The following is a 14385-nucleotide window of genomic DNA, read 5'->3' as shown; positions in this document are numbered from 1 at the left end:
TTTTTTTGCAGCTGCAGCCAACACCTTATCTCTGACTCGCGATGAGCTCGTGAGCTAAACATCCCCCAGATCTCCATTCAAACATATGAACGTGTGAGATCCCGTGCACAGACTCTTCCGTACACTTTAATCTCGGAGTTTCCCCTAATCTTTAGGACCCAGTCTTTGGTTCGGCATCAAGCAGTCCTGTATTCCAACGACGTGCACGCTGCACTTGGTAATTCATATAGTGAGTGGTAGCAACATAACACATAACAGGATAAATTAAAAAATATATATCAATTTAACAATAATGAGCACATGATCGTGCTGTTACCTAAACGTCTTAACCTACTTGTATTTTTTTTTTGGTCAACTATGGAAGCATGAAATCCCCAGATTTTTGAGTGGAGTTTGAACGTCTCATTGGGACTACCTATGACTGAGATTGAATGGCTTCTGCGTCATCACCATGCCGCTGCTGCCCTCTGGCAGGTGTAATCTGTAGCACCAGACCTCCCTCAGCCGTGAATCAGATATGATCATGATTTGACTGCTGCAGCTGCATCTTTTGTCCATTTATATGATATTAATATCGGTGTAAATAGCATGTTATTATCCTGGCCTGGGGGTTGTAGCTCCCAGCATGCACATAGTGGAATGGGAATGCACCTAAACCGGATTTACCCAAACATTTTCAGGATAGAATACGGTCACCCTTTCAGACCAAATGACATTTTGCCATAGAAATGCATGATATTTATCGTAGCTTAATGAATAATAACCAAGTAAAGAAAAAAGACCACTTACTAGGTTTTTTCAGATCTTTTAACTCCCTTGCTCAGTCTTTCTTGGCGGATTGCGTCTCATTCTGGACCTTTTTGAAACAACACTTTGACGAGATCAAATTCAACACAAGGCGGGAAGCACCTGTTGTTTCTGACGCTTTCAACCACAGCTCATGGTCTTCCTCAGTGGAAGGAGCTGCTCGGGTACCATGGATGTGGTTCTATACGACCACCTTTTATCACACACAAGTCCACACTGAGGTCCCATGGTGACAACACAACTACACCCATGGCAACTGCATCCACTGAGGAACACCATGAGATGTGGTTGAAAGCCCTGGTAAAAAGCTAGCAAGTGGACCTTGAGTAAAAATAATGTTTCAAACAAACTACTGTTTTAAAGATCAAGAACGGTTAGGCTTAATATCATACTCATTTTTAAAATACAAGTTTTATTTCATATCAATCCTGTTGTCATACTGCTGATTCTTATCCAGAATTCATATGATTATTGCAGGTGATCAAGTATTTTTTACAACATTTTTACTGCATTATTTGCATCATTCAGTGACCCTGCCGCGTGTTTACTTATGTGACTCATAAAGCAGCAGCCATGCCCGATGTGTCATGTTCGCTATGTCACAGCTATTTTTATCCAAACAATAAATGGGCTTTGGAGGGATAAAATCTAAGCAACGTAATTGCACGATATCCTGAAGAAATCACAATCTTTGTCAATCTTTGCCACCCTCGTAAATATGAATTGTTTCTAATCCTTACCTTGTCAGCCAGTGTTATTAAGTGCAAATAGATAAAGAGCTCTGTCTCTTTAAATTTGAAAGTCCAACTGTCATTCTGGCGTGGGGAAAAAAAAACATGTAATATTGGAACTGTAAGAACTGTTCAGGTTTAAAAACTATATGGCCTCTAAAAGGCAGAAAGTAGTTTACCTTGTGGTCCAGCAGAGGGCGCTCTCAACACTCTCTCTGCCTGACCGGCCTCACGGCACTATGGAGGACACACTGCAGGAAGCTGTTAGGATCACTCTGAGTGTACTGTGAAGTTGAGTTTTAGTTTGAAAAGGTGTCATTTCCCCAACTGAATACACATATGAATGTAATATTAGTTTAAATAACAATTATGATATCGTTCAGAAAATAGTCAATTATATTCTCCCTCTGAATGTTTACTGAAGTTATGAACCGGAGCGGAAACAGTTGGTTGATTGACAGAGAATGTATAATAATAATAATAATAATAATGTATTCCTTATTAGTCACACAGTGAGGACATTTATGATCTGCATTAACCCATCCTTAGTATTTAAGGAGCAGTGTAGCACATATATTCTTAGACCTCATTGTGAGCAGTTTCAGGGCGGAGCGATGGATTTCATGGATCATCCGATTGGCCGCTAGTTTGGTTCGATCCGTTTGTTTGATCCTCCTCGTCTGGGTGTGGTCCGCACCGCGGCACATGACTCACCTGAGCCGCTCGGCTGTGATTCCATCCTCACTGCCATCTCTTCCACACACACACACACACACACACACACACACACACACACACACACACACACACACACACACACACACACACACACACACACACACACACACACGCTGCACTGCTGTGTGTGTGTGTGTGTATGTGTGTGTGTTCTGATTTGTGGCCAGGGTGTGGGGTGTAGTGGGGTTATCTCTGAGTTGGCAACATGTAGCTCTCCTCTGTGCTGGCACAGCAGAACTTGGCAAGCGCCCCGCAGGAGGCACTCTGTCCCGTCGTTGGTACCCATCTCTGGCTGTCACACACACACACACACACACACACACACACACACACACACACAGGACTGTACACACACTCGCACTCGGTTAATTTGGGGCCAGTAGCTCGCACACACACACCTGCATATCAACGCGTCCTGAAAGGTGTGCAGGACGGGTCCAGCAGGACGGGTCCAGCAGGACGGGTCCAGTAGGACGGGTCCAGTAAGACGGGTCCAGCAGGACGGGTCCAGCCCTGTGAGAGGGGGTGCAATGTCACACAAAGTTGTGAGGCGAGTGAGAAACCAACGAAAGGTGCGCAGGACGGGTCCAGTAAGACGGGTCCAGCAGGACGGGTCCAGTAGGACGGGTCCAGCAAGACGGGTCCAGCAGGACGGGTCCAGTAAGACGGGTCCAGTAAGACGGGTCCAGTAGGAATGGTCCAGCAGGACGGGTCCAGTAGGAATGGTCCAGCAGCACGGGTCCAGTAGGAATGGTCCAGTAAGACGGGTGCAGCAGGACGGGTCCAGTAAGACGGGTCCAGCAAGACGGGTCCAGCAGGACGGGTCCATTAGGAATGGTCCAGTAGGAATGGTCCAGTAGGACGGGTCCAGCAGGACGGGTCCAGCAAGACGGGTCCAGCAAGACGGGTCCAGCAGGACGGGTCCAGTAGGAATGGTCCAGTAGGACGGGTCCAGCAGGACGGGTCCAGCAAGACGGGTCCAGTAAGACGGGTCCAGTAAGACGGGTCCAGTAGGAATGGTCCAGCAGGACGGGTCCAGCAGGACGGGTCCAGCAGGACGGGTCCAGTAAGACGGGTCCAGCAGGACGGGTCCAGCCCTGTGAGAGGAGGTGCAATGTCACCCAAAGTTGTGAGGCGAGTGGGAAACCAACGCAGGCGTCACTTGTTCCCGTTCTGCATTCGGCGTGACGGACGAGGCGCCTTGAGACCGGAGCGTCGCTACCGTCTGAGCTGCTGGAGGCCGAAGACACGCACTTCAGTGTGGTCGCTCAACAGCTGACAGCCTGACGTACAACAACAGGAATATTCATTGGTGTGACGCTTCCCACTGAACACGTTGTAATAATCTAGACTGTTCCCAGCGAGCAAAACAAATACAGGTTTGTGACAAAAGAATATGGCTGACGTTTAATGTGAGGAAGCTGCCATCTTTGTCGTCCTGCTCCAAAGATGGGTTTTCAAAGCCTGTTGAACACTTGTGCTTTACAGATCATTTGGTTTAATCAAGATGTAAAACTGAGTTCCTCCACAAAGAATAACGGCAACAGCAAATTAGTTTCTTACACATATGTTGGGTTGATACATTGAAGGCTTTTAGAGCAGATTGTGATTTAAAGATCACTCAAGATGTTGATGGAGGCTGTTTTGTTCACTACCTCGTTCCTCATCCGTGGATGGTGTTTCACCTCTGAGTGACCTAAGCACTCAGGCTGAATAGCTTTTACGGTATTGACGAGAAAAAACAAGCAGGCGCTTCCTCCATGCGCTCTATCTCCATCCACTCAGTTACTAGTTTATTAGGTACACCCTAGCTAAAATAAATCAGCCCTACAATAACCCCCCCTTCCCCTCCTCATCCTGTGTGTGTGTGTGTGTGTGTGTGTGTGTGTGTGTGTGTGTGTGTGTGTGTGTGTGTGTGTGTGTGTGTGTGTGTGTGTGTGTGTGATGACTCAATTCCAATACTTTCAGCACACTGCCTTCTATCACCAGCAGGTGGCGCCCCGGCTTCACTTTTCCATCCACCCAGCCAACAATTTGCTGACCTGAATTAAAAAATGCTCGACAGGTCAAAAATACTTCTACATGTTGCTTTTGCTTCTCCTTCTTCATAGAACACCTGATAAAACTAAGCAGGTGATGTTTTTTTGTGACCCATTCCCCCTGGCAGCAGCAGCCTCTCCGCTCCTCCATCGCCGCTGACTCTGAATCCCCCTACCGGACCAGCAGGGGGCAGCACAGTGCCTTTTTAAAAACTCTGTCCCCGTCACTCAATGATTTCTCCTCCGGCCTGCGCTGAGGACTTCTGGCAGCCTCTCTGTGATTTTTACTAAGAGGACGTTTTATTAATTAGGAACTGGAGGTTGTTAAAGTGCCGCTAAATCTGCGCGTGCCGATGGGCTTTCTCTCTCGCCTGAGGCACCGTTCAGCTTTCATGCAGTTTTGCAAGCTTTTGTTTCTTATTCCTAGAAGTCAAAAAGAAGAAGAGAGGAATAAAGTTGGTTTCAGCCGAACATCGTTTAAGGAACTATGAATATTACACATGGAGCTCGGATGGAGAGTTTTACAAGAGGACATTAAGACGAAATAAAACATTTTAAAAGGCCATAAAACCTAAAGGGCCACGAGACTGAGAATTATGATACGACATGATTCAAACAAAGAGGCCATGCCAGCAGCCAGAATGGCTTCTGGGAGCTGTGGTTTAGAACACACAACGGACTGCAGTGTTGTGAGCACTGCAGGGTCTGTGCAAGTCCACAAAGCGTCTTTCAGCTTTGAAGCTTTAAACATCCATGTTGTTGCTTCTTTGTGCGTGTGTGTGTATGAGAAGAGCTCATTTGGGTCTAATCAGGTCGGCTGTCTATTTTTGCCCAAACGTCAATGTAGAGCAAGTTATTGAGTGTGAACAATCCACTTGAGACGCAGACGAACACGTACTACTGTTGCATGCTTTGGATCTCTTCAGCTGTCAGTGACCGTAGCATCAGCTGCAGCACTCTTTCATTTGGAGACCAGGTGAAGGTCGTGCTGAGGTTTGGGGGGTAAAGGTCATTTTTTACACCAGGTATTGTTGATGGAGTTATTGTTTTAAAAAGGCCAACGGATAGAAACAGCTGATTCAGAAAAGGACAGCAGCATCCAAACATCGCGTCATACATCCGAGTGGCTTTGACCCCCTCAGCCGGGACTGTAGTCCACCGCCACAGAGGTTTAACATATCACCAATTACCTCCAGCCATAGATACAATATAGCGCGCTTCCGGGTTAGCCTTTGTGCTAACGTCTGAGACTTTGTGCTAATTTAGCTGATCAGAACTGTGCTGTGTCCACACTTGGCATACATACTTGCTGTTCCGGATATATTTCACGGTGAAAGGAACGTCTGTAAATCGTTGGATAAACACATTTAATTTCCTATAAATTCATCACAATAAAAGTCCCCCATTTATTTTTGCTGCTTAATCTTCCATCCTGCAGTATGAGTAGACTTCTTTTATTGAAAAAGTACCCGTTAACAATGCATTGATGATTTAGTTAACAGACACTTTATTTCCTTTTTAAATTCCTTTTTAAATTCTTCATAATAATTCTTCTTTTTAGTTCTTTTTTTACTGCTTTCTCTTTTGCCCAACAGTACACAGAACAACACGTTCACTTTTTTTTGCCACAGCTAAGAATTAGAACACTTCAATTGGCCCACAAAACTCTTTAAAACCATTAGTTGTGGAACTAATAGGTCAGGCTAGCTGGTTGAGCAGTGACTGTTCCTCTGCACACAAAAGCAGAGCACATTGCTATCATAAATCAGGATAAACCACAGGAGCCTGAAAACCCATTTACAAATGAGCAACAGCCCAGTTTACACAAAGGTAGTCATCAGCCGGCTCTGGCTGCTACATTTTTCATCCAACTTGATTATATTTACAGTAATATTTTAAAAGTTTACCATGTTTTATTTTCATGTGTGCATTCAGTAAACTTTTGATGGTGAAATTCTACATTTGACTGCACTGCTACCACCGCAATGCCCGAAGGAACAAAGGAAACCTGACGGAAAATTCACATGAACTCTGGCTGCTGCCAAAAGTGAGGAATAATCCGATTACCCCAAACTACTCTGGAACTCACCAGCCGGAGCATCATCTCTGGGAGGAATGTGACTGACAGGGTTGCAATCGAATTGAAAGTATAATTCCTGCGAGCCATTCATCCCCCTCCCCTAAATACAGCCGCTTGAAGAGCTCAATTGAATTTCTCACAGTGATGGAGCCTCTCGGCAGCCAGTGGAGAATGAGAATCCACTGTGAAAGCCGACCGCTGCAATGGAACGTCGGTGTATCCGGCCAAAATCACACCTGCGACATGCAGGAATCCACACGTGTACATGGATGTGTGTTTTTGTTTTTTAGGAGATGTGCTTTCGGGGAGGTCATCGCAGGGCGGACCAAAGACAAGTCCGATCCGCGCAGATAGAGTCCGGCTTTCTGTGGCTGAGCTGCTTTGATTCGGGCTTAACGCTCAGTCATCCCTGCTTTAATGCTCCTTTAGGCCGTCTATAGCGCATTAGTGCCACCGCATTAACACGCTGATGCTCTCACTCCAGCCCACCAGACTGGCCGCCGCCATCCCACCGTCCCTACTGCGCCACCACCGTCCTCATAAAGCCCGGATCCGGAAAGGTTGATCCTCTGTGCGTGCTGCGTTCAAAGTCGCTTTTTTTGACCGCCAGATTGCCGGACGGTGAGCTCCGTGGCCCGGAGAGGGAGGGAGGGACCGAGCCGACGCCAGACACCACTAGGCCATTAAAGTGATTTGACTTGTCATGTCCGTGCCGTCTCCCATTCATCCCCGTGGAGATCTAGCAGAGCGAGCGGTTGTTTTGTGCTGCTTTTATATATGATGGATGATGCATCTGGTGGACGGATTTCCGTGGGACGCTCTTAACCTGAACTCGCTCAAACACAATATGTATGAAGAGACTCTGTTGGTGTGCGAGTGTGTTAATGCTCTGTGGGTTTAATGGCCTTTAGTATGCTTCAAAGGGCTTGTCTGCGCGTCAGATTTTTCACTTGGGAAATGGGGCGGAGCTTCGTCCAAAAATGTTTTGTAATTCTTCCGAGACTGAAAATTCGACAATCATGCCCACTTTGGTCGGCGGTCGGCCGCGTTTGCAGAGTTTTAATGTGAGGCAGCCAGGGTTTAAACTTCTATCTCAAAACTTCTTCTATCTTTCTCGTGTTCACAACCATCATTCATTTCTCTTGCTGGTCTCGTTCGGCGTTGGTAGGTTTGACCTTGGGTGTAAGTAGCGTCTTCAATACTACAATAGTTCAGAGGTGCGCGACCACCAGCTGTGATTAAGTCATTTTCGGCCGACTTCACTACAGCGAGTATAAACTAAGCTTCAGATTGTTAAATGCATGATATGATGCGGTTGGCTCTGTCGCCTTACGGCACTGGGGCTGATGTGAGGAGTTTACATCTTCTCACAGTTTTCCCATGAAGAGACTTTGGGGATGACGGCCCACACTTTCCAGAGTTCCAGTTTCTAACTGGAAGACTTTCAAAGCGTTCACATGAAAAATGCAAAAATACTTTGTTGTGCCAAGAATGAAACAATGAGAAAAAGTAAAGAATACATTGTGTGCAGACAAGAATAGGAGCAGGGATGGGGAATACAGCGCAAACACCACTGTGCTTTTGGTTCGTTGTTTTGAGGGTTTTGGCAGTGTGAAGCTTCACCCTTCCACGATGCTTTGGCTTGTGGAGGAATCCACCCTGAAGCCTGATGTGCCGACCTAAGTCCAGGATGGGGATTCGGTGTCTTTGGTATGTTGAAGAGAGTACTGCCGTCTCAGAATACCAGCTTGTCAACAGAACTCGGGCCTCGGACCCTCGCTTCAGACTGACCCTTAAGGGGCAGTTGCTTTTGGGAAAATACCACATTTCCATCCCTCCTCTCAAGCGGCGTCGCCCCATTGCGTGTCAGCAGGAATCAAAGTCTCCGCGTCGCCTGCAGCGTCTTCTGGTTCTGTGCAGCGAGCTCATGGCACTTCATGTTCTCTGCCACGGCCTTTATGTAACCATGTGATTCTCTATTTAGTTTTTGTGGCCTCTGTCTAGCAAGCTGAGATCCAAAATCTGACTTTGACTCCTCCAAAATTGAGTTGGTTTCACATTTTTTACTGCACTAGGAAAAGAATGGATTTAGCTCTGGAGTTCAGTTACAGCACGTGTAATGTAATGTAATGTAATGTAATGTAGTGTAATGTAGTTTAATGTAGTGTAATGTAATGTAATGTAATGTAGTGTAATGTAGTTTAATGTAGTGTAATGTAATGTAATGTAATGTAGTGTAATGTAATGTAGTTTAATGTAATGTAATGTAATGTAATGTAGTTTAATGTAATGTAATGTAATGTAATGTAGTTTAATGTAGTGTAGTGTAGTGTATTGTAGTTTAATGTCATGTAATGTTATGTGGTGTTTTCTTCTTCTTGTTTAAGTTCACTTTTTGGATGACAAGGCTCTGTGAATACAACATTCCCTGAGCCTTGAGATAATGACAGCTTTTGAAAACCAGTTTAAGAATCTCAAAGCTGCTTTTATTTGACCTTTTTTTAATTATACTGACATTTTTTAAAGTAACTAAATCAAAAATAATAACTAAATATAAATAGTATATAAAACTAAACTAAATAGTAACTAAATCAAAGTAATTGAGAATGTGTGTAGTAAAAGTACTTTTTTTTTTCAATTCTTCAACCTTTAAATATTTAGTTAGAAGAGATCCTAAACAAGTCTGTACTGTAGCAATTTATTAGAATAATCTGCTTTCTAATTGGTAGTTTATTAAACGCAACAACTTGTACAACGTGTACATTCGATAAATAAAGAAAGATATATATATATATATATCTGCACCGTTTGTTGTGCTTCAAAATGACTAAAAACGGATGGTGCATGCACACACTTTAATATAGAGGAATTATTCTTAAACCGCAGGAAGTGCAATCAAATGCTAAATAATACAAACCCCACTATGCTCCGTTTGTAAAAATCCCATTCACGAGTATTAGAGATCATTACTTCCCCAGCAATGCTGATAAGACACAAAGTCTCTGCATTAGCTGAAGTCGAAACACTAAACTGGAGCTTTTACAAGTGAGACAATTCCACCGAAGTAAGTAAAGGATTTGAATGTTTATTTTGATCTCATCTCATTAACCTCAGACTGAGGCTGGACTCCACCTGCGCGCTGCCCAGAAACCCCTTCAGTCAAACCGTTTGTCCAGGTCTGTGGAAGCGAGCGTAACCTTTTGATGGACTGAAGAGGCTCAGAGAGAATAGCGGCCCTTTGTTTCCCTTTTTAAAACATTTTTTATTTCATCGCGTTTTTTAATTCCTCGCTTCCTGCTGTTCGATCGCCTCCACAGTTGAGATTTTAATTGAAAGGGAGTCGGAAGGCAGATTATTACTCTAACGAGTGCTATTGAGTCTGGAACTTTAGGTTCAAGCGTTCAAAAGAATGAACCAGCGTCAACCGAACGAGAAGAGCTCACGAGATAAATAAAGATAAAATAATCCACCGTTTTGGATTTAATCAGGATGGAGACGTACGCTGAGCGTCCAGTAAACACATAGATGATAACCTTAACTAAACACCATGTCACACGCTTACATTTTAAGATGTCAGTGTTATTAGGATGCGCTCCAGAGTTTGATGTATTCCTGCTCTGCCCCCTATTTGTTTGGAGCTACTGGCATTACACATCGCACCTTTTTAAAAACGTGAACCCGTGCAGCTGTAAGGCCGATCCTCTCCTTTCCTCTTTGCCACTGCAGGTCCTCGATGGGCGTCATGGAACCTCGGGGTGTTCATGTGCATCCGCTGTGCCGGCATCCACCGCAACCTGGGTGTCCACATCTCCAGAGTCAAATCTGTCAATCTGGACCAGTGGACCTCTGAGCAGATCCAGGTACACACACACAGCCCGTTCCACCAGCATGGAAATACTGCAGTGACACTGCTATATTAATATTATTATTATTATTAACCAGAACATTACTACCGTAAGTGACAGTTCTCACTGCTTCTCAAAAGTGATGCTGTGTTTGCATTGCGAATGTCCACTGGTCTCTAGACAGGAGGAGGACATGCATCACAACGTTTACACTGACTGTATCTGAGATTGAAATCTGATGAGACCAATTTGGACTTGATTTGTTCTAGTCCTAGTGTCTCCTTAAAAATAAATCAAGAATCAGATACTCTCACTGTCACACATTTGGAAATTGGAACAGTAACGCGCCGTGTGGCAGAAACCATGGCAACAGTCGGTGAACAAGGCCAACACATAATCCAACAATTTATCTTTTCTTGGTGCAAGTTGACCTTTTAAAAATCGCTGTGTCTTCTTTATCGTTTCACCACTTTGACCCAATTTGTGTCCAAAATCGCACCCTTTTGAGTTGAGTTGAAACTCGCCGAAGTCGAACACATACTGAGGGAATCCATGCAACTCTTAGAACACCAGCGCTACCTAGCTCATAATAAAAACATGCTTAAAACAAAATGTCCTCACCTTCTTTTACATCTATTTGACTCTAAATGAAACCCGTCGTTTACTAAATGAACATCATGCTACTGTTTGAAGAATGACTCACTCACTCACTCACTCACTCACTCACTCACTCCAATGTACAGGGAATACAAAGACATGTAATCAGTGTGTGTATAGGTGTGTTTTTGTGGGTTACTAGCATGTCTCATTGATTCATTTACACACAATCAATGAGGAGAACGTGTGAAACTCACCTGAGCGCGCCAATAATTTATTCAATCATCCAGTTGTGAATACATCCAATTGTTCAGTGTGTTAAAAGTGTGTGTGCGTGTGTGTGTGCGTGTGTGTGTGTGTGTGCATGTGTGTGTGTGTGTCTCCCTCTTCAAGGCTCTGCCTATCCATCAGTGAGTGTGAGTCAAAGGAGGACTCACTCTGAATGTTAATCACTGTTTTTCAATGACTAATTAATTCCAGATGGCTGATTGTTCAGACTTCATCTCAACCACTTCTTCTATCATCACCCCATTAATCACCCTCCTCTTAATTTAGCCTTGACCTCGTGTGAGTGTGTGTGTGTGTGTGTGTGTCTGTGTGTGTGTGTGTGTGTGTGTGGAAAGGACTCAGCGGGCAAATTGAGTCGAATGCAAATGTTCCGATTGGAATAAGTCGCCGTGGGCATTTGACATGTTCTTTAAAGCCGTTTCACCAATTGATGTATCGTTCTGTGTTTCTTCCTCTCCTTGCAGAGTATGGTGGACATGGGCAACAACCGGGCCAAGCGGCTGTATGAGGACCACCTCCCGGAGAACTTCAGACGGCCACAGACGGACCAGTATCCTCCTCCTGCTGTGTGTGTGTGTGTGTGTGTGTGTGTGTTACTCTCTGACCGTCTATTTACCGTATTGTTGCCACATACATGTCGCCATACATTGGCGTGAAAAACTCCCCGACATTAAACGCTTGCGTGCAAACTGCTTTTGTCACACTGTGTGTGCATTAAAAGCCTCTGTCACCCTGTAGAGCAAGCAGACAGAAAATATAACGGAGAGAAAGTCACGCAAACGCCAGCTAGCCTGCGAGCTCAACAATCGTATTTTTGCCGTCCGAACAAAACGCAAGAAAATGCCCCACGAGCAGCCAGGAGGTCGCTCAGCTCACATGGAAACCTTCTCAGACGCGACTTCATAGCACCGAGCCTCACTAAAGCTGCAGGAATTATGTGCCCGGAAAAGATGTCCGGGAACACGAAGACTTGTCAGCTAACGTAAAGCATCAGGTGTCGTGATGAGAGCTCAGACGCCGCTCAGCTGGAGTTGACGATAACTTTTGCACTGCGGAGGAGCTGCTGGGTCTGAGGAATCTCAAGTGCACAACAACGGGGAAGGACATGTTTGAAGCGGAGTCAGATCCACCACAGAAGTTGAAGCTTTCCCGCCTGATGTTGAGGCTGAATACGGGTTCTACTCTCTCACTCTGAGGTCAGACATGCACCAGTTTTTGGACGCCTTCATGAGCTGAGTGACCCTCTATGGCTGGCAGACCTGGCCTCTAGTTGATCTGATCATAATCTCAACACACTGAACAAGAGCCTGCAAGGCAAAGAGCAGGTACCACAACCTCACACACACATGAGCATTGTGTGTGATGCTTCGTCTCTCTGAGACACAACTACACAACATCAACGCTGCTCTTCCCCACGCTGTCTGCAGCTTTCCAGAGGTCAACCTTTCTGCTAAAAAGGGGAAATATGTGTCTGTCCTCACATCTCATGACAGAATTCAGTCAGCGTTCCAATATGATTCTGCATTGAGAAAGAATTCCAGCTGTTCTCGACTCCCTTCCTTGTGATGCAGAAGAAGTGAAGAGAGTCTGAACTAGAACTGATGGAGGTGCAGTGATGAATCTCTGAAGAACCAGCTTCAGCTTCTCTCCCTACCGACTTCTACCGCAGCTTAGAAAAGGCCAAGCTTCCTCTGATGCAACTTTTTTATTATTAAATATAATATATAAAATATAAAAAAAAAGAATATATATAAGCATAATTGACCTCATTTGATTCATTTTGTGATACACCTCACCTGAGTGACCCAGACTTTGGTATATCTTTCTGTTTGTGGCCCTCGGTGAAAACCGTTTGAACACCCCTGATGAGACGCCCCGATATTTACGCCAAGGTCCCTACGGCACCACATATTTGAATAGAAACTCCCAATGTGACATAAAAGTGACTTATTTTGCGTTTCAGATGGGTGACAAATGAAAGACCAGGAGTCTTCCAAAAGATATTCCCTCATTTTTCTTTTTTTCTTTTTGTATGATGGTGACTGAGCCATTGTCTTATTTGTTACTTGCAAAATCCAAGCAAATCAGGTTTTTGATACATTAATATTTACCGCTAGTTAAATTGTAACAAAGAATCGCTGTTCCTGTGTGCAGCTTGCAGGTGTCGCCTATACAAACGCCTGCATCGAGGACCAGAAGGAAATCTGCTGCTCTGATCTGATGGTACTCATGATGAATCCTACCGGCCGCTGTAACAGTCGGACATGAGAAATGTTCCCATTGAGGTCAGTTTGTTCTGGAAACCTCAGCCGACAGTGAGGTGCAGTCACGCTTGATGCATCGCTTCAGTATAATACTGATTGTTCTTTGGCGTGTCAAATGATCTGGTCCATATCAATGATTCACTACGACTGATTTACAGCATGTCGGCATACTGATCAGGTTAACCCGACCTGAAATCACTCACCAAACTCAAGCTTTCGTCGGCGCCTCCCCAATCACCTCCAGCGGCACACGAGAGGCTCCACATACTTAATCGGGATCGAGCAGCGTCTGCCCCCCCCCCCCCCCCCCCCCCCCCCCCCCCTTTCCACGGTACGAGGAGAGGCCGCTGTGTGGTTAACGCTGCGGCATATGTTCCTATTCCCACCAGCAGACTGAAATAAATAATCTCCCCGTGTGAAGCGAGGCTCTAATACCCTATCTTGTATCTGGCAGGCCCGTTTGTGCGGGTGGTCATCATTCCTCACTCTTTTGAAGTCCATTAGTCGTCCCGACAGCAGCGCCGCTGGCTGAAAACGGCAGATAACGGACGCGGGATTAGAGGAGCTATAGCGCCTGAGTGTGTGTGAGCGTTTCCCACCCATGTGTTCCCACTCGCACATCATTTCGGGCCTTTAGTGTGCTATGTATGTAAATGACTAAATGGAGTTTAATTCCCGGCCACCCCCCCCCGGCCATTATTTTTTACAGCTTGTTTAATTACGGATGTTTTTCCTTCAGTGTGGACACATTCATGTCGCTTTGCCGTATTTGCAGTTTTAGAATTTGACTAATGTGGGGTTTTATTGGTCCACGGAAATGTTTTGTTCGGAGGAATTCTAGTAATTAGCTCTTGTAATTAGCCATATTCTAAATCTTCATTTATGCGCTGCACTCTTAAAACATCTTGAAACCACAATTGCATGCTCGTCAATCCTCTGTCCTCCCACACCAGCCTCAGCTTCCCCCACAAATGAAGAGGCTTCTGGGTCCGGCAG

General features: G+C 45.1%; 1 protein-coding gene across 1 annotated transcript in view; it reads left to right on the top strand.

The window, feature by feature from the left end:
* smap1 (small ArfGAP 1) overlaps nucleotides 1-14385 on the top strand; it is a gene marked incomplete at both ends in the record, with an annotated part of 87595 nt that overhangs the window by 1057 nt on the left and 72153 nt on the right. Inside the window, 2 exons of the mRNA XM_079229692.1 lie at nucleotides 10122-10255; nucleotides 11590-11675. Coding sequence (XP_079085818.1) covers nucleotides 10122-10255; nucleotides 11590-11675 — 220 coding nt within the window. The remainder of the gene's footprint in view (nucleotides 1-10121; nucleotides 10256-11589; nucleotides 11676-14385) is intronic.

The sequence above is a fragment of the Taurulus bubalis genome (assembly GCF_910589615.1).
Source record: "Taurulus bubalis genome assembly, chromosome: 14".
In the NCBI taxonomy this organism is placed as follows: domain Eukaryota; kingdom Metazoa; phylum Chordata; class Actinopteri; order Perciformes; family Cottidae; genus Taurulus; species Taurulus bubalis.
This window is presented reverse-complemented; position numbering and strand designations above follow the sequence as displayed.